Here is a 27,052-nt window from a genome sequence, read left to right as displayed (position 1 = left end):
TTCCTTTGTGGCATATAAAACGGCCAAGATCTGGGCATGGCTGTGGACCAGCAAAACTGTGTACCAAAACAGGCTACAGCAGGCTTTGGCCCCCTGAATTAATCTAACCCGAATCATTCAGAGTTGGAAACTTAGTCCTGGAAAGGTTAAATTCACTTTATAGTGAATACAAGCAGTTAGCATCCTGACCCCATCCCTGTCCGTGGTGTTGTTGTCTCTCCCCCTCAACCCCAGTACTGGGGATTGAACTCAGGGCCTTGAGCTCACAAGCACTCTACCACTTGAGCCACACCCTAGCCCTTTTTGCTTTATTTTTCAGATAGGGTCTCACACTTTTCCTACAGCAAGACTTGGGCCGAGATCTTCCTACCTCTGCCTCCTGACTATCTGGGATTTAGGCATGAAACCCCCACACCCAGCAGCATCCTGTCTTTTTTATTCCCAAACCAGGGCTGTTCCACTTCTGCTTCCTAGCATTCCTGGACCAGGCTGAGCATCTGCAGACTCCATGAGTGTTACCATTCTGGGAGTCCCTAAGATCATTTTCTGTTCCAAACTGTCTTTATCTTAATCTGCACCGTAGGTTGCTCCAGTTAAACCATCTCGGCCAAAAAGGCACTTCTCTTCTGCTGGCACTATTGAAAGTGTCAACCTCGATGCCATCCCCCTGGCCATCGCTCGCCTGGACAACAGTGCTGCCAAGCACAAACTGGCCGTTAAGCCAAAAAACCAGAGGGTGTCAAGGAAGCACAGGCGGCTTGCCCAGGTGAGTAGCGCCTAGATGACCAGCCTAGTCATCTAGTGTCTAGCCTTGCCAGCTCGACACTAATTCTGCCAAGTGCTTCTATGGGGTGGACCCATAGAAGGATCTAGGTCTCTTATGGTGGGGAACTTGAGTGGTCAGCTGTGTGTGAGGATCAGCAGAGCTGTTCACTTTCCTTCGTCCTTTCTGACATCAGAGGGTGGGGGCCGTTCATGGAGAAGCTCCCTCCAGGTGACCTGTGTTTGCACGGCAGCAGGAAAACACGCCAGCTCTCCTCTGCTGTGGATAGCCAAAGGGCCTTCCGACTAATTAGTGTGGACTCCTAAGTCATAAGCTTCAGGGGACATTGATAAAGTCCAGATCTCTTGGGCTGGGCTATTAGTTTTACTGTTAATGCATAACAATAAGAAAAAAGAATTTGGGAATGACAAAGGGGTAAGAGAACAAAACATAAAGAAGTTCTTTTCCCCTTTTTCACAATTTACTCTTGCTCCTGTGAGGAGGCCTGAGTGTACCTCTCAGCCCCCTTACCTACAAGGAATGCAGTCCAAGCCCTCTAGTGGATACCTTATATATACTATTTTTTTTTTCTTATACATACATACTTATGATCATGATCAGGTTCAATTTATAACTTAGGCACAGAAAGAGATTAATAGCTAATAAAATAGAACAATTCTAACAGTATAATTAAGGTGCATAGGAATTGTTTGATTCAGGAAACAATATTTGGTTGCCTTGGGTAACTGAAACTGGAAAGTGAAACTTAAATTAAGGGGGACTGCTGTGTCTGTACTCAGGAACACCTGTGCCTTCTTTTGAGGTCAAGAGAGACACCTGCAAATACAAAAAGTAAGGGTTGTCTATGGGAAAAAGTAAAAAACTTAATCTGTTTCCCTTCCTCACGGTAGGATTGGCAAAATGAGCCAGGCGGCCTTGAGAGTCAGCCGTCCCTGGACCAGAACGGACACCCTGGGGAAGACAAGCCCATCTGGCCTGAAGAGGAACCAGAGCCCCTGGGACCCGACGAAGAGAAAAGACTCCAAGAAGACTACTGGCGAGAACTTGAGGCCAAGTGCAAACGGCAAAAGGCGGAAGCAGCCGAGAAGAAACGCCTCGAAGAGCAGAGGCTGCAGGCGCTAGAAAGAAGGCTGTGGGAAGAGAACCTACGGCAGGAGCTCCTGGAGGAGGAGGCCAGGGAGGAGGACCTGCTGCTGGAGGCAGAAAGAGGGACGAAGAGGGGCACGGAAGAGCACGGTTACCGAGAGCAAGAGCAGAGGGAATGGGAGGACCCTGCGCTGCTGGAGGCCCAAGAGCTGAGGCGTCTACAGGAAGAGGCCGAGCAACTGGAGGCTGAGAGACAGCGTGAGGCGGAGAGGCAATGGCAGGAAGAAATGGAGTTGAAGGAAGCCAGGAGGCTCCAGGCTCTGGAGGTGCAGCGGCAGGAGGAGGAGGAAGCCAGGAAGCTGGAAGAAGCCAGGAAGCTGGAAGAGGAAGAGGCCAGGAGGCTAGAGGAGGCCAGGAGGTTGGAGGAGGAGGAGGCCAGGAGGCTGCAGGAGGAGGAGGCCAGGAGGCTAAAGGAGCTGAGGCAGAGGGAGGAGCAGGAGGAAGCAGAGCGGCAAGAGGAGCTGAAGCGGCAGCAGCAGCAGGAAGAGGAGGCCAGGAAAATGGAGGAGCAGATGAAGCAGGAGGACATGGAGGCAGCGAAGGCGCCAGGGAGACAGGAGGAGAGGCCACCGCAGCCAGAGGACCGCAGGGGCCTGCGGAACGCCCTGCACAGTGACTTGGAGGAGAAGCCAGAAGAACTCAAAAGGCGAAGAGTAGACGCCAAGGGACAGAGCCAGGAGGCCGGGCAAAGGGCAGAGTCCCCAGGGGATGATGGCGAGGTCAAGGGAAGGAGGGAAGAGGCCGAGGTTGAGCCTCCCCAGAAGCAGGAGGGACAGATGGAGGACACGAAGCCTCCGATGGAAAGGACCCGAGCCTCGGCTCTGGAAAAAGACAGAAAGGTGGAGGAACTCAGGTGGCAGGAAGTGGACGAGCGACAGACCATGTCCAGGCCCTACACATTCCAGGTGTCTTCGGGAGGGAGGCAGATTCTCTTCCCCAAAGTCAACCTGAGCCCCGTGACCCCCGCCAAGGACGCGGGCATCGGCCCCGTGACTCAGGAGGCCCCTGTCCCCCGCGGCGGCGCGGTCCCGCACCTGGCCTCCGCCTTGAGCATCCCGCACACGGCCATTCTGGTGACGGGCGCGCAGCTGTGCGGCCCGGCTGTCAACCTGAGCCAGATCAAGGACACGGCGTGCAAGTCCCTCCTGGGCCTGTCGGAAGAGAAGCGGCACGTGGAGGTCCCCGCGCCCGAGCAGCCATCCCGGGCGGTGGGCGGGAAGGCCAGGCCTCCCCCGGAGTCATCGAGCAGCGCGGCCGCACTGGCCGAGTGGGCCTCCATTCGGTCCCGAATCCTAAAGAACACCGAGGGCGACCGAGAGCCAGCCAGGCCCGGAGAGGAGCCGGGTCCCCGGGGCCGCTGCGATTCCCGCGGACACCTGCGCAGGACCCCGCCGGGCAATGCCAAGTTCTCCATCATGCCTGCCTGGCAGAAGTTCTCCGACGGTGGCACCGAGGCCTCCAAGCAGAACGCGGAAGCCGAAAGCATTAGGAAAAGGCCCGGTCCGGGGTCCGACGAAGACGCAGCATCCCTGCCTGTCCCCGTGTCCCCACGAGCATTCCCCAGGAGCCCCGAGAAGCCTGACGGGCGCCACGAGTCAGCCGACACCACGGACGGGTGCAAATTTGCCAAAGACCTCCCATCTTTCCTTGTCCCCAGCCTTCCTTCCCCTCCGCAGAGAGCCCACGCAGAGCCCACGGCCACTTGTGACAACAGCGAGACCACAAGCGGCGTGGCAAAAGCGGACGCTGTGGTGCCTGCTGGTGAGGAAAAGGTCTCGCCTTTTGGAATAAAACTGAGAAGGACCAACTACTCCTTGCGCTTCCACTGCGATCAACAGGCCGAACAGAAGAAGAAGAAGAGGCACAGCAGCACCGGGGACAGCGTGGAGGGGGCGCCACCCGCCGTGGGCAGCGCCCAGGGAGAGAAGGAGACCCAGGGCGGGGCGCTCAAGCACGGCCCACAGGAGAGGAAGCCAGCCCCGGCCCCCCGGAGGGACTCTACAGAAAGTCCTGCCAGCGGCCACCCTCCTCCGCCTCCTCCTGGAGCCCAGCCACCCGCCAGCAGTCCGGCCCCAGCTCCAGAGCACGACAAGGCAGCAAGCAAAATGCCACCGATGCAGAAGCCAGCCCTGGCCCCCAAACCCGCCGGGCAGACCCCACCATCATCCCCCCTCTCTAGACTCAGCAGGCCCTACTTGGTAGAGCTGCTGGCTCGGAGAGCTGGGAAGCCGGACCTTGAGCCCAGCGAGCCTTCCAAGGAGGGCCCAGACAGTAGTGGTCCCCAGCCACCCTCACCGCCACCCCCAGAGGAGAGGAAGGGACAGAAGAGAGATGAGGAGGAGGTGTCAGAGAGGAAACCTGCTTCCCCACCTTTGCCTGCCAGTCAGCAAGAGAAACTGTCCCAAACACCTGAGGCTGGGAGGAAAGGTAGGTAAGCTAGCTGCAAGACAGCAGCCTCTGCCTCTGTCCAGCACAGTCACTGCTGGAGCCACCAGAGCTGGAGTCAGCCAAGGCTGCTAGCACTGGGAGCACTCTTGATAATCAGAGGCCTAAGCACCTTACAGTCACAGTGAGGCCCTTCACCTTCTATGAATTCTCTGAATTGAAATATAGTCCTAATTAATAAAGATGTCATTAATCATTTTGAAGGGCCTATGCAGAGACTATAAAAACTGGAGTTTCCTAGACCAGGGTCTGCCTTGTGTCTGGGCAGTCATTGGAGAAGTAGGGAGGTTAGGGGCTTCCCTCCGTCCCATCTGTGGATCTGCTCTGTGGATAACTGGCGTTGACTCAAGTTCATGTAAATGGATCTGCAAGTGCAGCGCACACAACCTCCCCACCTCACCTCTGGCTGTCTGATGTGTCTTTAGACCACACATCTGGGGCATCTAAATGGACATTTGGATTGTCTCTTGTGGGCCCTGAGAACCTCATCTAATACTTTCCTTTTTCAACTTTGCAGAAAGAGGAGGTGATATCTCTCAGAGAGATTCTCTCTTGAGGCTTTTAGGGAGGGATTCTCTCTCTCTCTCTCTCTCTCTCTCTCTCTCTCTCTCTCTCTTTCTCTCTCTCTCTCAGTGTGACTAGTGCTTGAACTCAGGGCAGGGACTCTCCCATTTGAGCCATACCTCCAGTCCATTTTTTCTCTGGTTATTTTAGAGATGGTCTCTCCCAGGCTGGCTTTGAACCTTGATCCTCCTGATCTTAGCTTCCCAAGTTGCTAGGATTGCAGGTGTGCACCACTGGTGCCCAGCTTTTTGTTGAAATGTTTAGGTTTGTGATGCTTTTTGCAGAGAAGAGTTGTTTCTTGAGAAGTGTTGGTTTGGTTCGGTTCCTTGCCTTTCTCGAAGACCCTCATGTCTTTTCTCAATGGCCCTTTTGCCTAGCTTGTCCTATGTGGACACGTTGACTAGCAGCCTATGGACTCTTTCTCCCTAATGACTTCTGTTTGTCCTGCTAGATGAGGAGCCCATTTTTTAGTTTTGACATCAGCTTTAGTGTTGTTAGCTTTCATGGTATCTGCAAAGTCCTCTCACAGCCTCGTCAGTTCTGTCTCTGGCCTCTCTCCTCAAATAAATAAAGCTCCTGCTTCCTTCCCTCTCTTTGAGATACCCCTTTGATTATGATATTTTTCTCCCCAGATTGTTATTGCCCCTGTTTCCTTACTTACTATTGAAACTTGGGGCTGTCAGAATTTGTGTGGATGCACAAAGAAAACAAAAGAGCACCTGCTTTGGTTGCTGTCTCCAATTGCTGGGATTTTGCTATTGACTTGCTGCTCTAGGCCAGGGCTGACCAAATTTGTTTGAATTCTACATCAGGATAAAAACGGCAAGCACAGACCTCCAATTTGTTGGTAGGTTGTACACACGTTGTGCTGGCATTAGCTAATATCCATGGGACATCATCTACACTTGGAATGAGGTTCATCTGCTTTGCAAATCACAGCCAACTTCCTGTTAGATCCAATCTCTTCACAAAGTGGCAGAGCTTGTAGTGTCTGCTATTTCCTGATGCTTACAGCATCAATAGTAAGTGGAATCCATGGAGTTTCTTCGTGTCCATCTGTAAGGGATCATTTAGTTAGGAGGAGAGAGGAGATCCCGTGCACTCACCTAACTGCAGAACCTCCCAATGTGCTAAAAGTGAGAACAAGGCTGCCAGTCCTCCCAACCCACTGCACTTCTTCACGGGGTAGCCCCCCCCGTCCCCCAGCTTCCCTCAGGATATTCTGTAAACCTGTGGCCCTCAACCATGTACTCTGAGTGAAGGTGTCAGTACCAGCCTGGGTACTGTCAGAAAAGCGTTTTTTTTAGGTTTAAAAAATAGCTAAATAGAAATTGTAATCTTTTCTCCCTCCACCTCACTGAATTGTCTTGCACATGCTGTAGGGTGACACACCTTTTATTGAAGACCACTGCTTTACAAAGAGTCTGCATTTTGGAGACTGAGGCCAGAGAGGACCAATACAGAGGCCAAGCCGCTGTGCTGACTCTGAACCCACCAGGCTGGACTTGAAACAGCAGTGACAATTCTTATATGTTCATACCATACGTACTTTCATTGCTGTTGTCACCTCATTCTGAAACTTTCACCTACTTACGGTGCATAGAACAGATGGACAATTAAGTACCCCTTTCTCCGACAATAACCTTTGGGAGTAGTGACTGGAACCCTGTGCTCATCTCTCTAGAATTTGAAGGGACCCAAGTGGGCTGTGGTTCTCTTGTCCATTGAGTTTAAAGTAAGAGAGAATAGTTTTAAATTGCAACAAAAATTTAAATTAGGAATTTTGAGCTCCCCCACTGAAAAAAAAGGTTATGTGATTGCCGGAGAACCTCTCTGCATTGCAAAACCTTGACTGAAGGAAGGGATTTTACTGTATTTGGTTGTTTTCAACAGCAGTCATTCTTTGCACTTCATTTACAAAGTGCTTTTATTTACGCTGGTGCCTTCCATACTCACAGTGCATGTACAAGTAGATAGTCTTGGCTCCATTTTACAATATCTGACTTACTAGCTTCCCACTGGTGACACCAGCTTGGGGATGAGTTCTTTCCTCCCTGTTATCCTAAACCTGTTGCAAAAATTCTCACCTAGCATTTATAAATTCTGTATGTCTTCACAAACATTTTTACATTTTCTTTTCTTTTCATTTTCTTTTTTTTGGCAGTACTAGGGTTTGAACTCAGGGCCTCATGCTTGCTAGGCAGGTGGTCTTACTGCTTGAGCCCCCTTACTCAAGACCCCTTTTTTGTATTGGATATTATCAGGATAGGGTCTTGGGAACTATTTTCCTGGGCTGGCCTCAAACCATGGTCCTCCTGATCTTTGCCTCCTAACTAAATAGGATTACAGATGTGAGCCACCAGCACCTGTACATTTTTACATTTTCTTGTTGTTGACTTATAGGAGTTCTTTATAGGGTTGGGGGAGGTTGAGACTCAAAAGGTAGAGTGCTTGCCAACCCTGAGTTCAAACCCCAGTACCACCAATAAATTAAATAAATAAATAAATGGAGTTCTTTACAGATTTTCAGACACTTTGGGATTGTAACAAGTCTTCAAGTCACTTTCAGTACCAGTAGTCTAGTGTTAGTAATTAATGTGTCCCCTCCCATGTAGTGACCAGAACTTCTAATTAAGTACCTCCCTTCTCCAGTTTGGCCAGCTTTGTGCTGAGGTGCCCACTATGGGGATGCAGGCTTGTCCAACTGCTTCCCTTCCTCCCAGACCAGAAACTGGCTCAGGGGTTGGAGGAAAGGCAGAGAGAGAGGGGGAACATTTTGCAACTGCCGGTGCTTGGCAGATGCTTGGTGCTGATGCTTCTGTGGGGTACTCTGGGTTCTCCTTGCCTGCTCTCCCCCCTACCCAGGCTCTTTCTCCTTATCTGCAGTTCCCTTACTGTCACTGACACATCCTCTGGGCACCCAGGGCCCTGCCCCCTCTTCAGGTCCTCTCTCTCCTTTATAAGCCACTCTGGACCTACACAGCATTTACACCTCCTTTGCTCCAACAAACTGGGAGGCAAGTGTCTTCCTAACACCTGCTCTTCTTCTAGCAAGCCCTTGGCAGCCATAGTCCTTACCTTTGAACTTGTCATGGTGTGAATAGAATCCGTAAGCCTGTGCACCACAGAGGCTGGTGGACACAGGCCGTTTGATTGGTCTTTGCAAGGACCTTCTCTCTTGGCTTTGTCCTCTTTCCTCCGGGAGGAGAGAGGTCATGGGAATCTGCCATGCTCCAAAAACTCTTTTTCCAAGGAAATTCTCTACTTTTGGCTTCTTCAGCTTCCACCCTAATTTTTCCATGCCCTGGTGGTGACCATGGAGCCGTTTTATTGGCCTGTCCCTAGTAGGTGACCACACACTTTGTGGGAATGTGTGCCAGTGCATATTGTGTTACAGGCCTTTGGGGCATCCTCAGCTGAGACTTGCACAGGAATCTCATTGTAACGTCTTGTTTATGGTCCCACCTGTGAGACAGACCTTTCAGACCTTACACTTACTGTGTCAGTGCCTCTTTTTGTTTTTCAGCAGCTAAGTTTTTATTAATGTGTTTTTAAAAGCATCCATTCCAGTGGAGAAGGTGAGGGTGGGAGAGGAGTGTAGGGATTCAAGAAGCAATTCTGTTCTATTGGTAATAAAACCTCAAGATCATCCCATCATGAATTTCACAGTCCCCCAGAGACATGTGGTCCTTAAGAACAATCTGAGATTTCTTAAGAACGATCTTGTTCTTGTGAGTGCTAGTTTTGGCAGTGATCAATTTATCTTTTCCTTTTCTATTTATTTATTTGTTTGTTTGTTTATTATTTTGGTGGTACTAGGCATTTGGCCTGAGGGCCTTGTGCTTGGGAAGTAAGCACTCTGTCACCTGAGCCTCACCCCTAGCCCCCAGTCACTTTCTCAAGGTCCCCAGTGGTGTCATTGGTCTGGAACTTAACTTTCTCCCCCAGACAGTCCTTGCAAACAACCTCTGTCATCCTGACTGGAGCCAGGAGACTCCAGACTGCCCCAACTCTGCTCCTTCTTCCCTGAAGGCCAGGCCCCAGGACTCTCAGCTTTACCTCCTACTGGCTGGAGGATTCTGATGACTGAATCCTGGCCTCTCTCCAATATCCTGACTCCTGGCTGAGGAGACTGTTGATCAAACAGAGACCACATGACCCCTCACCTCCTGCCTGTGCCTCTTTTAAAGTCTAGTCTATAACTACAGGCTACTCTATTCAAACCACAGTTCTAAGGGAATCAAAAGGTGGCTAGAGGTGTCTTCCCTTGTTCCATAAAAAACATTTGTCTTTAATTTTTGTTTGTTTTTAGGAAATAAGACGGGGGTGGGGGGCTGTGGTAGAATGCCTGCCTAGCAAGCTTAAGCCCTTGAGTTCAAACTCCAGTACTGCCAAAAAGTTATTTTTAGGAAATATGGCAAAATATAAGCATGTGTGAGTTTGAATTCTGCCACCATAGAGTGCGAATGTTCGTCTGGTGTCAAAGCTCCTGAATGTTGCTCTTTCTTGTGGGTGACCTCGCTGTCTTTGATGCTTCATGTGGAGGTGGCTGGAATTTGTCCACTAGCTTGACAAAATGATGGCAGTCAACTTCTGTGACCCCAGAGTGAGCTCTGCCATGATAGCTGATACGTTTCAGGCACTGGCCTCACCCTGAGGTGGAATGAGCAAGTTATAAAGTGAATATGATTTTCACATGGCATTCTAAGAGAGCCTTTTTAATTATCTGGGTCCCTTTTTGGTCACTATATCCCAGCTAAGCCAAAGCGTCGTCAGGGGACATTCCTCATACCAGTTTTGCCAGTAGCCACATCTTGTCTCTGCTGTGCGTTGTTTTTCTTTGGCTGGAAAAGACTTCTGGTCTCTGCAGTTCTCCTGGAAGTTATAAAGAAGAAATAATTTTATTCTTCTCCCTTTTTTTGGCAGTGCTGGGGATCGAACCCAGGGCTTCTCACATGCTAGGCAAATGCTCTGCCACTGAGCCTCTTCTCCACTTTTGAGAAATGAGAAGCACTTGTGTGGATATGTGAGCGGTATGACTGTGATGCACCACTGTGCCTGGCCTCTCTTAATTTTCATACTAACCTGATAAAGTGTGTAGCATTATCTCCATTTTACAGATTAGAAAACTAAAGATTAGAAAGGTTATAATCTGTTATAGCTGTTCGAAGTTCACATAAGGTCAAAGCCAGTTCTACTCAATTTCAAAGCCCAATACTCACTCTGATGTCACCTTTTGGGTGCTTACCCCAGTTGCAGAGACGGGAAGTCAGAGAACTGAGGTCACAGCTCCTGCCTGTGCTGCCTGCTGATGGGCCTTGGGCACAGTCTTGTTCACTATGGACCCTAGTGCGCCCATCAAATGCGGACTTGGATCACAGTCACAGGTTCCTCACTGTGATTCTCAGAGCCTTGCTGACCTCTGCTGCCCCATTAGGCAGAGCAGCACCTCTTCTTTGTCTTTCAAACATTGGGGTTCCATGTTTGGGAACAAAGCATTCATCACTAAAAATAAATCTCATTAAAGCAGTGAATTAAAAGCAGAATAATAATGAACTGTGTAGCTGTCTAGAAGCATGACATTTTAGGACACTGCATACTTTATTTTCTTATAAAGTAACTCCTTCCTTTTCAAAGGAACAGATTATGCCACTGTTTTTCTATAGATCAGAGTTGTTACCTCCTACCCCATGAAGTCCCTTGGGCATCAGCATGGATCTCGTAGGCTTATTGATTGGTCACAAGTTTTAGGAGTTGAGGAGCTAAGTCAGCAGTTAATATCACAGCAAATCTCTTTTGTCTTTTCTCCACAGAGAAGCCTGTGCTTCAGAGCAGACACTCATTAGATGGCTGCAGACTTACGGAGAGAGTTGAAACTGCCCAGCCACTGTGGATAACATTAGCACTGCAAAAGCAAAAGGGGTTTCGTGAGCAGCAAGCAACTCGGGAGGAGAGGAAGCAAGCCCGAGAAGCCGAACAGGCAGAAAAATCCTCCAAAGAAAATGTGAGTAGTTTGCTTTCAGCTTTAATTTTACTACCCTAAGCTTGGCTCTCTTATAGGTCACAAGGATTTTTTTTTTTTTAAGGTGCTACTGAGAGTGATGGGAGAAAGGCACAGCAGTAAATAAGTTGACTACTTTTAAATCAGGGAAGCGTTTTCAGCATGAAATCTGATTTGGTTTCATTATCCTCATAGGTGAACCTGATTTGATAGAATCTGCGCTATCTTTACAACAATGAGCACACACAGCAGTCACAACAGCCCCTCATCTGAGGTCTCACTTTCCATGATTTCAGTTATCCAAGGTCGGCCACGATCTAAAAATATTAAGTGGAAAATTCCAGAAATAGCAATTCTTAAGTTTTAAATAGTGTGATGAAATCTCATACCATCCCACTCCCCCTCTCCCAGAAATGGGATCATCCTTCTTTGTCAGTGCATCTATACTGTCCACCGTTAGTCACTTGGTAGCCACCTTGGTTATCAGTTCTGCTGTGCCACAGTGCAACCCCTATTTTACTTAAGAATTACTCCAACATAAAGTAGTGATGATGCCAGTAATTCAGATATGCTTAAGAGAAGCTGTAAAGTGCTTCCTTTGCATGGAAACATTAAACTTCCTGACTTAATGAAGAAAGAAAGAATGGCATCCAAGCTGAAGGTGCTAAGGTAAGAATGAAGATAGCATATGTAGGCTTCAGTACTACCCTTGGTTTCAGGCATCCACTGGAGACTTAGCATCCATCCATCTCAGACAAGGAGGAGATGACTATATCTAGTGGGAAAACGAGTTTGTTTGGCAGTGAGCAGAGAGGAAATCAGGAGCCTTGCTCTGTGGCCTGGTTTTATAGTCAGCTTGGGGGCAGAAGGGTTGTTCTGAAAGGTAGCTTCCCCCTTTGGCACATGGGCACTAAGCGGCTCCCTTATTGGAGGCCGGGCTCGAAAGTGCAGTTCAGCCCCTCCTTTGGGAGCAGAGGTCAGGGCTGACATGTGGAATCCCTGAAGCCTGACAGGGTCAGCCTCTCCATGTCATAGGTTGAAAACATGCTTTCCCTGTCTCTGCCCACCCAGGTCAGTGTCAGCCCACAGCCTGGAAGTAGCAGTGTCAGCAGAGCAGGTCCCCTGCACAAGTCCACTGCTCAACCAGAAGAGAAGAAGCCTGAGACTGCAGTGTCCAGACTCCAGCGCAGAGAACAGCTCAAAAAAGCCAACACTCTTCCCACATCTGTGACAGGTAGAGAACAGGTCCAATTCTACTTAACTTATGCCTGTGTCCTACAGTGCGGTAACTAGCTCAGCATCCTAGACATCACAGAGCTCATAACTCCATCCATAAACTTCCACACTGAGAATGTCCATGTAAAGACCACCAGGAACTTCCCCACTATCAGTGGTGTCACAGGAAAGCAGCTCTTAGCACTCAGCCCTTTGGGGAGCTGGGAGATCTCTGATTTTTAGCATTTGCCATTTTCTGTGGTGTAACTACTTCCACCGTGGCCACTTTGAGCTACCAATATGGTATCAACTGGCTTGCTAAATTTATGAGCATTTAACAAGACAGTATGAACCATCCCCAAGTGTCTGTAGTCTGACAAGGTCAGTGTTATTAACTTGCTGCAGCAAGAGAAAGTATCAACCAGAAAACCCTAAACAAAGTGCATAGCAGGATTTGTGGGGGAAGGGTAGAGTTTAGGTAAGAGTTACATGAACCCCTGTTTTGGTAGGCATATAGCAAAGTGGGGGGTGGACACAAAGGGGTTGACAGCAAGCTGGGCTGTGTAGACTCCAGGTCGTTTTCTCTGAAGCTACAGAGTGGAGTTATCTATACAATGTTATCTCTGACACCCTCTGCCTGGAGCACTGCATCTGTGTTGGAAACAGGAGCTGCTTCTCCGTGCCCTAGTGACCCATGGGGTTCAGACGCTCGGGGCAAAGTGTGAAGGCCCATTCTCACTGATGGGATACCAAACAAGTTTCTGATAGTCTGTGACTTTGCAGAATAAGGTTTCTTAGTACTGTGTCCTCGATTTTAATTAACAATAGCAGTTTTTATGTTTATAGCACATATGACACATACCCATTTTTTAAAATTCTTTGTTCTGTTATAAAAATAAAGTGGTCCCATAATTTCCAGCTATTTCCTTAATATGAACCACATGAAAGATGGGTAAATCTGATCAAACCCATCACAGGGGTCAATGGGATATCTATTTTCCCACCTGGCAGCATCCTTCTCCAGAGGGCATATGTTTTAGTCCATTTCTGCTGCTGTAACAGAATACCTGAGACCTTGTGATTTATAAAGATAGGGGTTTTATTTTAGCTCACAAATCAGAAGGCTAGGAAGTCCAAGATTGGGCAGCTACATTTCATGAGGGCCTTGATGCTACCTCAGCTTATGGTGGAAAGTGGACAGGCAATTTGAATGCATGCAGAAGAGAGAAGGGGGGTGGTGAACTCTTTAGAACCTTTGTAGGCATTGTTTAATTTGACCTTACATAGGAATTAAGAGTTCCAAATGTTTGAATGAGAGATATATTCTTTCAAAATAAAGTGAAAGCTCCAAAGTCTAGGAGGTCATCTCTTTCTCTGCGTGATTGGAAGTATGAAGAGGTTATTGTAATTCAAAAGAATTCCACCTTAATAAAGCAAGCTGTGGTTCTGAAGTAATTTTCCTCCAGTCAGTGTTTCCCAAATTCTAGAAGTATATGTGTAGACCATGGCCACAGGCACTAAATATGTGACCCAAAGAGAAGATGCAAGCCAGGCACTGATGGCTCATGCCTGTAATTTCCTAGTTACCTGCAAGACTGAGATTGGGAGGATCAAGGTTTGAGATCAGCCTGGGTAAAAACTTCCCCAAACCCCATCTCAACCAATAGCTGGATATGATGGTATGTACCTGTTATCCCAAGTAGCGCTACTTGGGAAGCTAAGATATGGAGGATCATGGTTCAGAGTCAGCCCAGGCAAAAAAAACTTCAAAAAATCTTCATGAGACCCCATCTTAACTGGAAAAAGCAGGGCATGGTGGTATATACTTGTCATCTGAACTATGGGAGGAAATGTAAAATTGTGGTTCAGGTCAGCCAGGGCAAAAAGTGAATCTCTATTTCCAAAATAACCAGAGCAAAAGGGGCTGGAGGTATGGCTCCAAAGGTAGAGAGATAAAGCCCTGAGTCCAAACCCCGTAACTGCCTAAAGAAAAAAAAAATGTGAGCCCTCTGACCTTCTCACAGAACCCTCTCACAGAAACCTGTGAGCTGTAGGATAGAAAATTGTGAGGCCAAGGAATAAGATAAGAATGCAGGTCATGAGGACTAGCAGGATCTATGAGGCTCAAGTAGAGAAAGCGATTAATCTCACTAGCTTGATGGATCTAAAGTACCAGCTTAGTCTTTTTCTTTATGGAACTGACTGATTGTATGACTAGAATCACAACATTTGCATTCAGTTCGTGCTAACGTGCAGGCATAGCCTTTGTGTACAGAAAGATTGGCTCCTAAAAGTTCTCTGAAATTAGAATTGACTACACCGTGATCACCGTGATTCTGTATGCAACAGTTATATCTCATACCTTGCTTCCCCGACATCTTCTCACTGAAGCTGTCCCAGGAACTTGCTGACCTTGTTTCACTGAATTCTCTTTCTGACTCTCCTTTTATTTATTTATTTTTAAAATTTTTTTGGAGACCGGGTCTTGCTGTGTAGCTCAGGTTGCCTTTGAACTCATGATCCTCCTGCCTTAGCCTTCCAAATGCTGGAATTACAGATGAGGGCCACCCTTGACTTGAATCTCATACTTCTGATAAATCAAAATATGGTTCTGGAGTGTGGGGGTAGGGTGATGTTGGTTAAAGAATACAAAATTTCAGTAGGTAAGCTGTGTAACATGGTGGCTATATTCCAAAAATGCTAAGAGAGTGGATTTTAAATGTTCTCAGCACCACATGCTAACTTTGTAAGGTAATACACAGATTTAGCTAAAATTTGCCAGCATAGATATTTCCAAGTACTCTGTACACAATAAGTTCATGCAGTTCTATTCACTGAAAAAAAAAACTTTAAAAAATGTGATTCTTACTTCTTTCTCCTTTTCCTTCACAACGGATCCAGTGGAGATTTCAGATTCAGTTCCCCAAGCGCCACTGGTGAAAGAAGTCTCCAAGAGGTTCTCCAGCCCAGATGCTGCCCCTGTATCCACAGAACCAGCCTGGCTGGCTTTGGCCAAAAGAAAAGCAAAGGCTTGGAGCGACTGTCCACAGATTATTAAGTAAAGAGTGATTCTTGTTCATTCCTATTGCCAGTTACTGGCTCCTCTCTTGCCCTTTTTATTTATTTATTTTTTATATGCAGTAAAGAAACCAAGCTAGGGAAAAGAAGCATGTTTTATAGGCTCTAAAATAATGTTTAGAAACTGAACTGGTGGTGTTCATTGTAAAGAGTGTATTTGCACAACCTTGGGTCCTGGTGCCTTGAGCTCCCCCTAATTCTCAAGAGACAGTTCTGTCCAAGGGACCACATGAAGCAAAATCTCCAAACTTCACACGCTCCTCAGGAGAGCCCACCATGCCTGTTCCATGGCCCTTCCACATGCACACCCACACACCATTCAGAACACATACTTTTGCCAATCTTTGTAATGTTGTTTTGATTCTCTACTCTTAATTTCTTCTGTCCAAAATACTTACTCTGCCATGTTTGGGTAATGTCTACTCGGTTTACCGTAATGGTGAAAGGCTCATATGTAGACAAAACAATGTCCATTCTCCTGAATGTGATAACTAAGGATCACAAGAAAAAGTCTGGCTCCCAACCCTGTTCCATGTTTGGTTTTCATGAATTTCCCCACCCAAAGCTGTAACACAGAGGGCAGATCAATTCACCCTACCATGCTGTGAATCCACGGTCCTCCTTATACCACATGAGACATTTGGCCTAGTTGGCTTCTGGGGAACATTTTCACATCATATGGTAAAAAGGAAATTCTGTATCTGAGCTGCAAGTTTCTCTTTCTGTCTCAGAATCTCCATCTAGTGGGTGGTTCTTTTTATAGATGTCCAAGTTGCAGCCAGGCCCCCTCCCAGATCCTGGGAAGGCAGAGCTGAGAATATATTTGCTAGCAAAAACTCTTCAGATGAATTCTGATCTGTCTCAGAGGTTCAGTAACTTTGGAATATACTGATTCTAGTGCAGTCCAATTTCTCAGTCTCTAAAGGGGAGGCTCGGTCACCCAAAGCAGCAAAAGTGAGACAGGAAAAAAGTAATAAAACCACCACCCAAACCAGCCCTTTATTGTAAGATGTGACAGGCTATTGTTTTACATGTCTCTGAAAATTCCCTTTGGTCTTAGGGGAAATTAATGGAAAGCCAAGATTTGGAGCCTTATTCTAAAGACTTCCTGCAGAAGGTATTTTCTCTATAATTGTGTAATTCATACTGAGAGTTGAGTGTTCCATACCATTTAGACCACTCACCTTGCTACCTTCACAAAGCATCTCAGAGTTTTAGTGGCCTTGTTATTATCATACACTTATGCACACAAATAAGGGACTTAGCAGTTTCAATACCATGTTTACTTTTATTTCCCTAGATTTGCTTTACCTGAAACATAGACATACCAGCAACCCTCCCTCTACACACATGTACACATACACACACACACACACATATTGATGGCACTAACTTTGTATTTCACGGTGTTGGAATATTTCTCTTTTCTTAGATTCTTATTCCAAAATATAGGTGTGAAGTCCTTGCTCAGAATTACATCCTTTTTTCTACCCTATAATATCATTACTTTCCTTTATGCTTATTCAATATGCAATGTGCTGTTATTCTGTCATTTACCTTAAAGGACATCAGCAAAGCTGTTTACCATATGGAAACCATTTTCTTCCTAGAAACAATGGTCAGCTTTACTGTAGCAGCTGGCTTGTGTGGTCAAGTGGATGGTTGTACTCTTGCAAGCTGGATTTAATATATACACTGGATCTTCAGACTGTTAAGAATCAATGTAAACCTTTTTATTGCTCTTAGAAGCAATTAATATTCTGCTGCACGTTTTCCAAACTGATGTTCTTTCTAAATCTTCTGTGTAGGCATTTGTTAGTTCAATGATTTCCTCACTGATGTAACACTTTTTAATGGGCATCTTTCCACCAGAGCCCTGGAATTATAGTGCTATAGTAATTCTTCCAAATTGACTTTTTCTTTCATCTCATCAGCTTTGGACAGTATCACAGTAATGGCAGAGAACAGGTGAGGAAATAAGATCATTAACAAAGAATGGTAGATGTGTCAACTTTGTACTAGCTCAAGTACCACTGGGCCCATGCAAAGTAGATGAAATGCCTCAAGTTAAAAATGTCCCACCAAAGTCTTTAAAAGAAGAGTCTATTAAGGAAAGGGCAGTCACGGTACTTACGTCTAACAACTTCTAAAGGGTACATGGTTAACATTTCATTTACACATCACCCCAAATTTGCACTAAATACCAATGAAGTGTTATTTTGCTTTAGTTGTGTTGCGGTCTTTTCTGAGCAACAGACTATGAGGAAATTCAGTAAAAACATATAAAAAGTTCAAAATTTTTTTTTTTTAATGAATGATTACTATGTTAAGCTTTTTTTTTTTTTTTTAATTTAAATGATCCTACTTCTCCCGGCAAGGTTATAGATGATTAACCTCTGTTCATGGACTTATATATAAAACTAGAATTTTTTTGTTTACTTTTTTAATTTTTCAAGTGCAATTGTTTCTTACACAAACATTACTATTAAATTATAATTCTAGCCAGTAATCTGCAAATATATAGTATGTACTCGTCTCTTCTTGTGATCTTTAGTTTGCTTATTTTAAAGCAGAAACATTAGCTACAAATGTCTTGCAATATTTTTACCAACAATTAAAATTAAGTAGAGACTTAATGAAAATACCTTAGTGTGATTCTAATATTATTTGAGATTTGGTTGTATAAAGTTTTCATGTAATATGTCCATTATTGAAGGGAAAAGATCTTTCAATAAAAAATATCAACAAGATCTTTGGCGTTGATGGAATTTCCTTTTTAAGTTGAACTTTTTACTAACTTTGATCACCAGCTATAAGCAGTCTCATATTTCTGTAGCTTTTAGTGGACAAGAAAAATGTCAAGGTGTTCTATATGGTATTTTGTTTTTTACTAGGTATTTGGAGAAAAATAATGAACAGGGACAAATGTTTATCTCAATCCTAGACTGTAAATGAATGGTCTGATGAGACAAAATGATCCTTACACCTTACATTGTGGCTCAGGTACCAGCATCAGCTTCAACTGAGAGCCCATGAACAATGCAGCTTGGGGCCAGCTGCCATCTAGCCACACCCCAGCCCAAATGGAGCATTCAGAACCTAAGGACAGAACCTGTGTCTTCAACAACTTTGGTAAAGAATTATGAGAGGGCTTGGGCTACATAGCTGGAACAATGAACGCTTAAAATCACAATATGTCATCCTGAAACTGTACAGCATACCGATTTTATTCTACATTAGTACTTTTGCTCACTTAAAAATACTAAAGGAGCTGGGGATATAGCACAGTGACAGAATGCTTGCCTAGTATACACAAGGCCCTGGGTTCACTCCCCAGCAACACACACACACACACACACACACACACACACACACACACACACACACACACTAAATAAGAAACCTAATTTGGTAAGTTAATCATATGTAACCAAATGGGGGCTCTCTTCTGTCTATAAAAGATTACAGGATTTGACTCATCTGATTATGGAAGTGAGAAGTTGCACCATCTGATGTTTTCAGACTGGAAAGCCTGTGGTGTAATTCAATTCTGTACAAGTCCAAGGCCTCAGAAATAGGGAAGGTGTCATTTGTAAGCCTGAGAAGCAGGAAGAGTTACTGGCTAGTGGTGCAAGGCCCAGAGTCTGAAGGACAGAAAACCGGGAGTCTTGATGTCCAATGGCAGGAAAAAATAAACTCAGCTCAAGAACAGAATTTGACCTTCCTCTGCCTTTCTGTTTTTCTCAGGCCCTCATCAGATTAGATAATGCCCACCAGCAGTGACCAACTGGTGAGGGCAGATCTTTACTCAGTCTACTGATTCAAACTCAAATACTAATCTCTTTTAGAAACAGCCTCACATACACACCCAGAGGCCATCTGGACACCCATCTTAGTTCATTTTCTGTTGCTATAACTGAATACCACAGTCTGAGTAATTTATAGAGAACAAAGGTTTATTTACCTCACAGTTCTAAAGGCTGAGAAGTTCACGATCAGGTGATCTCATCTGGTTATGGCCTTCTTGTTGGTGGGAACTCTGCAGAGTCTCAAGGCAGTGCAGGGCATCACATGGCAAGGCAGAACATCCTAGCTGTGGTCTTTCCTCCACCTCTCATAAAGCCACATATCACTTGTGATTTCATTTAATCTTAATGACCTACCAAAGGTCCCACTTCCACACACAACAGTCAGGCTAAGTTTCCGCCCTCTTAATTCCTCACAATGTGGATTAAATTTCAACATGAGTTTTGGAGGGGATATTCAAACCATAGCAGCATCCCTTAGCTAAATTAAAACAAAAGTGCTACTAAAGATACTGATGAGATCTGTCTTCTCTTTTTAAAAGCTTTTGCTACTCGTATAGGAAGCATTGTTATTCTCTAATAAAAAATAATATACATATTTTCTAACCAAAATATAATCTTTAATGTAAAACTAGTCACATGCTCTGTAATTGGTAAAATATCTTCAAATATCTCACAAATACACTTATCAGGACTGTCTTTGATTATTTTTGGTTTTCACCCAATAAATCCAGGCAATAAATATAATTATTTCTGCACCCAATAATGAGCATTGATTCCCAGACCACAGGAGAAGAGAAAACTTCTCCAGGAAGTTCATATACACATTTCAGATGTCCACTCTGACAGTCCAAGACCCAGAGTTTTCCGTCAGTAGATGCTGCTGCCAGCAATACGTCACTGCTATGAGCATGGTCACGGAAAGCAAACGGCGTTGCATATACCCTCGAAGTCGTTTCAAATTTCCACTGGAGGCAACCGTTCACGTTACAACAGTAGATAAAGCAATCATGGGAACCAAAAAATATTTCCTGTTCTGATGCTGACGTACACAGTGATGAAAAGATTGGTCCACTGGTAGAGAACTGCCAAACCTAAAAAGGGAAATAAAAGCAAAACTAATTCATTCATCTAAGTACAAAAATGTTTAATACAAATGAAGACATACATCTAAGGAAAGGTAGTGTTTACAAATGCACAGACACAGAAGCATAACGGAAAAAAACAAAAAATAGCATATTCACAAAATATAATTTGTAGTCTCAACTCTATCCCTGACTGTACAGAAACAAAACGAGTGCATGTGCCTCTTCTTTACTTCTCAGGAATCTAAAGATAAACTACATAAAAACTACTTTGAAAATAAAAATATTAAGTGAATATAATAAAAGATCTTATCAAAATGAGAAAATTAACAATGAGGCTACACAGAGTGACTGTAAGATAAAAAGCATCCAGAATAAAGCCCAGACATCAATGGGCTAACTTCTATTGGCGCAAGTACATGCTAAAAAGCACAAAATACTCTCTCAGATCAGGCATACAATAGTTGTGCTATAAATGCCAGTCGCTTGTAGATACTTGCAGAAGTGGAAATTATGTCCCAAAGAAATAGCTAATTGAGGCCAGAAGAAGCCTACATTTTCAGTCATGAAGTAGAGGAATGGAACTTTCACACAATGGAATTTTGGTTGCACAACAGATTTTAGTTTTCACATTAAAAGGCAAGGGCGTCTAAACTTTTATATCTCTCCAGAAGTTATGATAAAACTGGGTACAAACTCATAAGAAGTAAAACAATGTCTGAGCAGACATCTTTCAAACCTACTATATCATCCTTGAAAAAATAAGAAACCCATGACTTCACAATTAAAATAGGAATAATCTCGACCTCCTGAGTTGAATACTAATGTTTAAATTTTACTTCAAACTTTCTATGCCTTAAAGAAATACACACACACACATACACACACACAAAAAACTTCTGGTTTTTTTTAACCTGTTCTCCCAAGTGAGTAAAGCAGAGTAAATTCCCATCAACACAGCCAACACAAACATACTGTCGGCAACACCGTGGGGAAGAGAAGAGTGGTTTTCCACAGGAATGCTTCCAAACTATGGTCCCAGTAGCCTGTCAAGGGCAAAAAAACAATTCACAGTACTTAAACTCATTTTACCAATCCCTCGCCCTTTTTAAAAACAAACTCATAAATCTTCCAGAGATAGAGTAGAACATCAGAAACAGCTATAGTGATAGGCTGACATTACAAATGAAGCTAGCACATATGTGCACATCTATGAAATTAATCAGTGCTATTTGGGAGAGCTACAATACAAACTTGGAAGAAAAGGAGCAAATCAACAACAGTAACATAAATGACAAAAATAACAAGGTCTGTTGTTATAATGGAGAAGAACTTACATCACTGAGAAAATTCTGCATAAATTTTAAAAACAGGTAAAAATACATATAAATTCTGTCTATAAAAATAACAGGTTAAAAACACATATGAACTCGTATTTTCATCTTTTCAAACAATGTCAATGATTTTAAGTTAATTCTGGTTTAGTAATATGTGGATTATACATGTCTAAAAACTATTCAAAACTTTCAAAACACAAAGCAAAAAAAAAAGACAAGTAATAGAACCAACACATTTTATGCCTACAGGATTAACAGCCAGTAAAAGTCCTCCCAGTGTAGCACAATATAGATGATGTGGAATCAGGTTCAAACAAGGAGATGAAAAGACAGTTCCTTCACATTTTAACTTCCAAGCACACTTCTTTTTCTGCAAATTAAGAATTCAAATTAATTGGGTTTTGCTTGTAGTTAATAAATCCATGTATCCTACTTCAGTACCATGATATTATGTCTGCTTAGTTAATAACGGTTTTTAACGGTTTGGTTTTGGGGGGTTTTCTTTTTGGCAGTATTTGCTTGAATTCAGGGCTTCACCCTTGTGGGCAGGGGGCTCTATTACTTAGCTACATCCAGAGCTTTTTTTTTTTTTCCCTTGAGACACAGTTTCACTATGTATTTCAAGATGGCTTCAAACTCAAGATCTTCCTGCTTTAGCCTCCCAAATGCTGGGATTACAGACACGGACAACCATATACAGTTTTTCACTTTAGTATAAAATATATGCCCACTGTATGGAATCAAGTGAGTACAATGATGACAGAGATATTCACTGCTAACATTTTAGCATTTTCCCTTTTGGGCTTTTTTTGGTGGGTGTGTGTGTGTGTAGCTGTATACAGCTTAATTAAAATTAGTCTGAATATACACCTTTGTATAATATTTTCCTCATTTTATAAAAACAAAATTTTAATGCCTTACTATTCCATATAAATATAAAATTATGTATCTAAACATTGAAGATTATTTGGAACTAATCACTTGGTATTATAAACAACTTGGAAATACACATTTTGGTGCATGTATATGTCTATATGTCTGATTATTTTGCCAGGACAGAATCCTAGAAAAGAATTTTACTAGATCAAAGGATCTGAAATTGTTATGTACACTTGAACTGCTTTCTTTAAAGGGCTTTCCAGTTACAACTTCCTACCACTCTCATCAGCACTTAATATTACCATTCCAACATTTTTCCTAATCTAATCATATTTGTTTCTCTATCTGGTAATTTCTAATTTTCATCCCTTTAATTCTTAAAAGGTCCAAAACACTTGCATACACTTACTAGTCATTTCTTCTTTGGGTTTTTTTTTTTTTAAGGTTGGCGAGCTCATGGAATTTACTTTATTTACTTATTTATTTGGCAGCACTGGGGTTTGAACTCAGGGCTTCATGCTTGCTAGGCAGGCTCTCTTACCGCTTAAGCCACTCTGCCAGCCCTTTGGGGTCTTATGTGTTTATACCCCTATTTTTTTTTTTTCTATCTGGGTCTTTATATTTCTCATGGTTAGCCATCATGTTTGTTTTGTTTTTTTCTTGGTGGTGGTACTAGGGTTTGAACTTAGGGCCTGTACTTGCCAGGCAAGTATTCTACCACTAGAGCCATCACCAGCCCTAAGGTCTTTTCATTTTTCTAGTGTACTTTTATTTGGTCTTTAATTATACTTATAAATGAGTTTTGACTCATTCACAGTTATTTCAAATTTCCCAGTTTGTTTGTTTTAATTTTATAATCTGTATGTGAATTTTTATATTTTTATAAAATCAGATCTTAAAGTATCTTACTAGTATCTTTGTGATTTTTTTCCTGTGGCAAAGATAATTCCAAGTTTTTTATATTTCAAAAATTAAATTATTGAAAATTTGGTAAAGAAATTAAATGTCTGAAGATACTAAGACTTAATTAACTCCTTTTTTTATCTGACCAAATGCTAAACTTAACAGCATCTAACAGTTTCTTGCTCCTCTGTGCTTATGTTTTTAAGACTGATGTGGTGAATCCTTACATAAATATCTAAAGCATACACATGATGGTCATGAGATCCAACGAAAACCAGTCCTGTAGTTGGATCCACAGTTGGTGAGCTTTTGACAGCATCTTCAGTGGTAAAGACCCAGTATTTTTCTCCACTGTTACTTTTCAGAACATAAAGCAATCCATCATAACAGCCTATAGAGAAATAAAATATAAAAGATAAGATTTAGATATATCACTACAAAATGATTCTTTTGCCTAAGTTATGATAATTTATATTTGATGCTTATATGACCTCATGTTCACTCATTTGAATTTTTTTTTTTCCTTGGTACTACTGGGGTTTGGACTCAGAGCCTTTTGCTTTTCCAGGCAGGCAACCCAATCCTTTTTTGCTTAAGTTAATTGTTCGAATAAGGTCTCACATTTATGCTCCCGCAGCCTGGACTACAATTCTATTTTCACTTACCCATGTAACTGGTATTCACTCATCTGATTTAAATTTTGGCAATTTAAAGCAGAAACTGAACAGTAGTCACTTGTGTAAAATACACATTTAGAGGTTACTGCCCTCCCTCCACCCTTTTTTGTGCTTCTGGAGATAGGGTTTGGTATGTAGACAAGGCTGACCTGGAACTCTAGGTGAGAAAGGATATGGGGTAGCAGTCCTTTACAAAGATAGTATTGGAATGACCACTGCTAAATGGTTTCAAATAGAGATATGGAGGAAAAAAAAAAAGATAAAAAAAGTCCCTAATTCCAGGAAAGGTCAGAGCTTCTGATTATAGGCAAGGCGGTCAATAGTACTCAAATAAAAGAACAGGCAGAGTGGGGTGATACTCCTGCCCCAGCCTCCCGAGTGCTGGAACTACAGGCATGTACCCCACATTCAGCAGCCTCTCATTTTTAAAAGTACTATCAAGTAGTTCACTATCAAGAAAACAATGAAGCATGCTATAATAAATGGTTTTGACATTCCACGATTCAAATCTCTCATGGCCATCATTGGACAAATTATCCAGCATCACTGAGCCTCAAACTGTTATGCAGAACACGGGTTCATTCACATTAATACACAGTGGATAGATGCCAGAGCATAGAAGGTGTTCAAGAAATGCTGACAATATTAGTCAATGGTCACTGAGTATGGACCATGTGCCAGGTGTTTTTCTGAGTAGCTTGTATCTGTTAATGAATTTAATCCTCACAGTGAAGCAAGCATAATTATATCTATATTTTTACAGATGAAGACAGTGGAACAGGTTGATGAACTTACTAAGCCAAAGTTACAGTTAGTATGTGGCACAGCCAAGACACAGATCTACAAAGTCAAGATCTAGAGCCTTTGTTCCTAATAACTACACTATGGATGAGAAGATACAGCAGGAGTCCTTGACTTTGGTGTAGTGAATAACCTACTTGGAAGTAGCCAAGGTCAAAATCTACAAAGTGAAAATCACTCAAATTCCCTGGATGCATGTAAGTCAGATGAAGAAGAATCTGAGAACGGCAATTTAGGGCAACTTCATTTGCCATGGCCATAGCTATTGTTGCTCACTGAGGCTGAATTTCCAAGTTACTTTTTAATGCCATGTTTTTGGGGTTTTTTTTCCTGGCATTGACTAGTTAGTGGCAAGACAGTGGTAGTCTGTTAGTTATAAATTCCTACATAGCAAAGCCCTCAGGAATTCAGCAGGGTGATAAAAAAATTTCTTTTATTTTATAAGCTTATTTGCTATCTGTATACAATTCCAAAAAGATACAGAGAAGAAAAATCTCCTTATATGAGTTAGGCAAAGACTTATTAGGTATGACATGAAAGCGTGAACTATACTTAAAAAAAAAAAAAGATAAATTGGACTTATCAAAATTAAGAACCTTACCAGCTGGGGTTAGCTCAGTGGTAGAGTGCTTCCTAGCTTGAGCCCCAGCACCCCCTCCCGTAAGTATTTCTCTTTAAAATTACTATGTTAGCAGGGCATGGTGGCAGATCCCTGTAATCCCAGCTCCCTGCTGGGATTCTGGAAAATGAGGCAGGATGATCACGAGTTCAAAGCCAACCTGGGCTACACAGTGAGACTGTCTCAAAACAAAACAGAGCAAAAAGACACGATGTTAAAAAAAAATTACGGAATGGGAAAAAATATGTTTAAAACATATCTGATAAAGGACTCATATCTAGAATACATTAAAAATTCCAAAACTCATTAATAAACCTAAGAAAATACAGAAAAGATTTAAACAGATACTTCAGAAGGTAAAGACTGCAAACAAACTTATGAAAAGCTGCTAAATACCATTAATCACTGGGAAATGCCAATTAAAACCACAACGAAATATACTCCACAATTATTTGAATAATAATTTTTTAAAAAAAATTAAAACTAACAATATGAAGTGGTAGCTAGGATGTGGAGCAACTAAACCTCTCCTATAATGATGGTGGAAATGCACAATAGTTCAGTTGCTCTGGAAAACAATTTTTCTACTTTTTTCCTCCACTGCTTATAAAGTTAAGCCTACACTTAACTACACAACCTTGGAACCCTCTCTCCCTAAGGTAATGTTGCAAAGTGGAATTAAATATGTTCACACAAAACTCTATTCATAAAAGTTCATAGCAGTTCTTATTTATAACGGCCAAGCCTAGAAACAACCCAAATGTCTAAACAAACTGTGACACATGCATACAATGGAATACTCACTACCTTTTCTGACTTAGGTTCTAAATTGCACATCACCATTTTTGCTCAAGATACAAATAGGATTCTCAATGAACTGACTATGGATGGGAATTACTCTACAATGTATATTCGCATGTATAAATGAAAGTTTCCCTAGTATAATTTTCAAAATGCAGGTGTTTAAAAGGGAAGAATCAAAATCAGATTCAAGTACTAGGGAGGCAGAAAGATTTCAAGTTTAAGTTCAGCCTTGGGTACATAGCAAGTTCCAGGCCAGTCTGAGCTGAGACTTTGTCTAAAAAAATCATCAACCAAAAAGACAAAAATCAGTTTCAAGCAGATCACAGCAAGGATAGCAAAAGCAGGGAAATATGTTCCTAAGCACTTAGTCTGAAAAGCTTTGACAGATTCCATGAGCCTAATGAAACCTAATGTAGTTTTGGGGAGTAAACAGAGTGGTAGTCAGAGGGAGACACTGTACTTCAGACCTTCATATTCCTAGTAAAGTAAGTCACCTGTACCTCAATGAAACTGAGCTACAGCTAGTAGCTAACACTTAACTAAGCACTTCACTTGTGCCTGGCAATGCACTAACTGCCTCCTAAATAATTATCTTACATAATCCTCTCAAAAGCTCTATTACAACTGTGATGGTTTTAAACTGGTAAGAACAGATACCATACTTGATCTTAGCCAAAAGGCTGAGCAGCAAGTGATGGTACTGGTTTTAAAATATGCCTACAAAATCCTAAGAAAGTCTTCAAAAGATGGAGTCTAACTCTCCACCATGTGGGTTGGACTTAACTATACAGTTCTAAAGAAAAAAATAAAGCAAAAATCATGACATGCAATTTTAGAGACGAAGTCATTCACTCAATCTCCCACTCTGAGCGAAGTTAGCTGCCATGTTGTGTCGACACTTACACAGT

The 27,052-nt window shown here is 43.0% G+C and overlaps 3 protein-coding genes and 1 pseudogene across 9 annotated transcripts in view; 1 reads left to right on the top strand and 3 right to left on the bottom strand.

Annotated features, from left to right (window-relative positions):
- The window catches only part of Cracd (capping protein inhibiting regulator of actin dynamics), a 230,980-nt gene extending 212,997 nt beyond the window's left edge, over nucleotides 1-17,983 (top strand). For all 5 annotated transcript variants that reach the window (XM_074042194.1, XM_074042193.1, XM_074042190.1 and 2 more), the window contains 5 exons: nucleotides 584-766; nucleotides 1,675-4,357; nucleotides 10,753-10,943; nucleotides 12,012-12,174; nucleotides 15,057-17,983. In XM_074042194.1, the coding sequence (XP_073898295.1) occupies nucleotides 584-766; nucleotides 1,675-4,357; nucleotides 10,753-10,943; nucleotides 12,012-12,174; nucleotides 15,057-15,217 (3,381 nt within the window). In that variant the 3' untranslated portion in view covers nucleotides 15,218-17,983. The remainder of the gene's footprint in view (nucleotides 1-583; nucleotides 767-1,674; nucleotides 4,358-10,752; nucleotides 10,944-12,011; nucleotides 12,175-15,056) is intronic.
- LOC141410976 (ubiquitin-like protein 5) lies at nucleotides 8,563-10,757 on the bottom strand. Its single transcript, XM_074042197.1, has 2 exons — nucleotides 8,837-10,757; nucleotides 8,563-8,700 (listed from the first exon to the last, which is right to left on the bottom strand). Exons 1-2 carry the CDS (start codon nucleotides 8,912-8,914, stop codon nucleotides 8,563-8,565), a joined length of 216 nt encoding a protein of 71 aa, XP_073898298.1. The 5' UTR covers nucleotides 8,915-10,757.
- Nucleotides 17,984-18,438: 455 nt separating the features above from the next.
- The window catches only part of Aasdh (aminoadipate-semialdehyde dehydrogenase), a 28,384-nt gene continuing 19,770 nt past the window's right edge, over nucleotides 18,439-27,052 (bottom strand). For 2 of the 3 annotated variants that reach the window (XM_020181770.2, XM_074042196.1), the window contains exons 11-14: nucleotides 23,471-23,634; nucleotides 21,709-21,831; nucleotides 21,039-21,170; nucleotides 18,439-20,133 (exon numbers count right to left, since the gene is read on the bottom strand). In XM_020181770.2, the coding sequence (XP_020037359.1) occupies nucleotides 19,744-20,133; nucleotides 21,039-21,170; nucleotides 21,709-21,831; nucleotides 23,471-23,634 (809 nt within the window). In that variant the 3' untranslated portion in view covers nucleotides 18,439-19,743. Of the gene's footprint in view, nucleotides 20,134-21,038; nucleotides 21,171-21,708; nucleotides 21,832-23,470; nucleotides 23,635-27,052 lie in introns of those variants that run through there. The other variant, XR_012435807.1, reaches the window with a different exon arrangement.
- On the bottom strand, nucleotides 26,629-26,836 carry LOC141411091 (U2 spliceosomal RNA; annotated as a pseudogene).

Source organism: Castor canadensis, chromosome 9, assembly GCF_047511655.1.
Source record: "Castor canadensis chromosome 9, mCasCan1.hap1v2, whole genome shotgun sequence".
Taxonomy (NCBI): domain Eukaryota; kingdom Metazoa; phylum Chordata; class Mammalia; order Rodentia; family Castoridae; genus Castor; species Castor canadensis.
The sequence above is the reverse complement of the archived record's forward strand: the minus strand, read 5'-3'. Positions and strand labels throughout refer to the sequence as shown.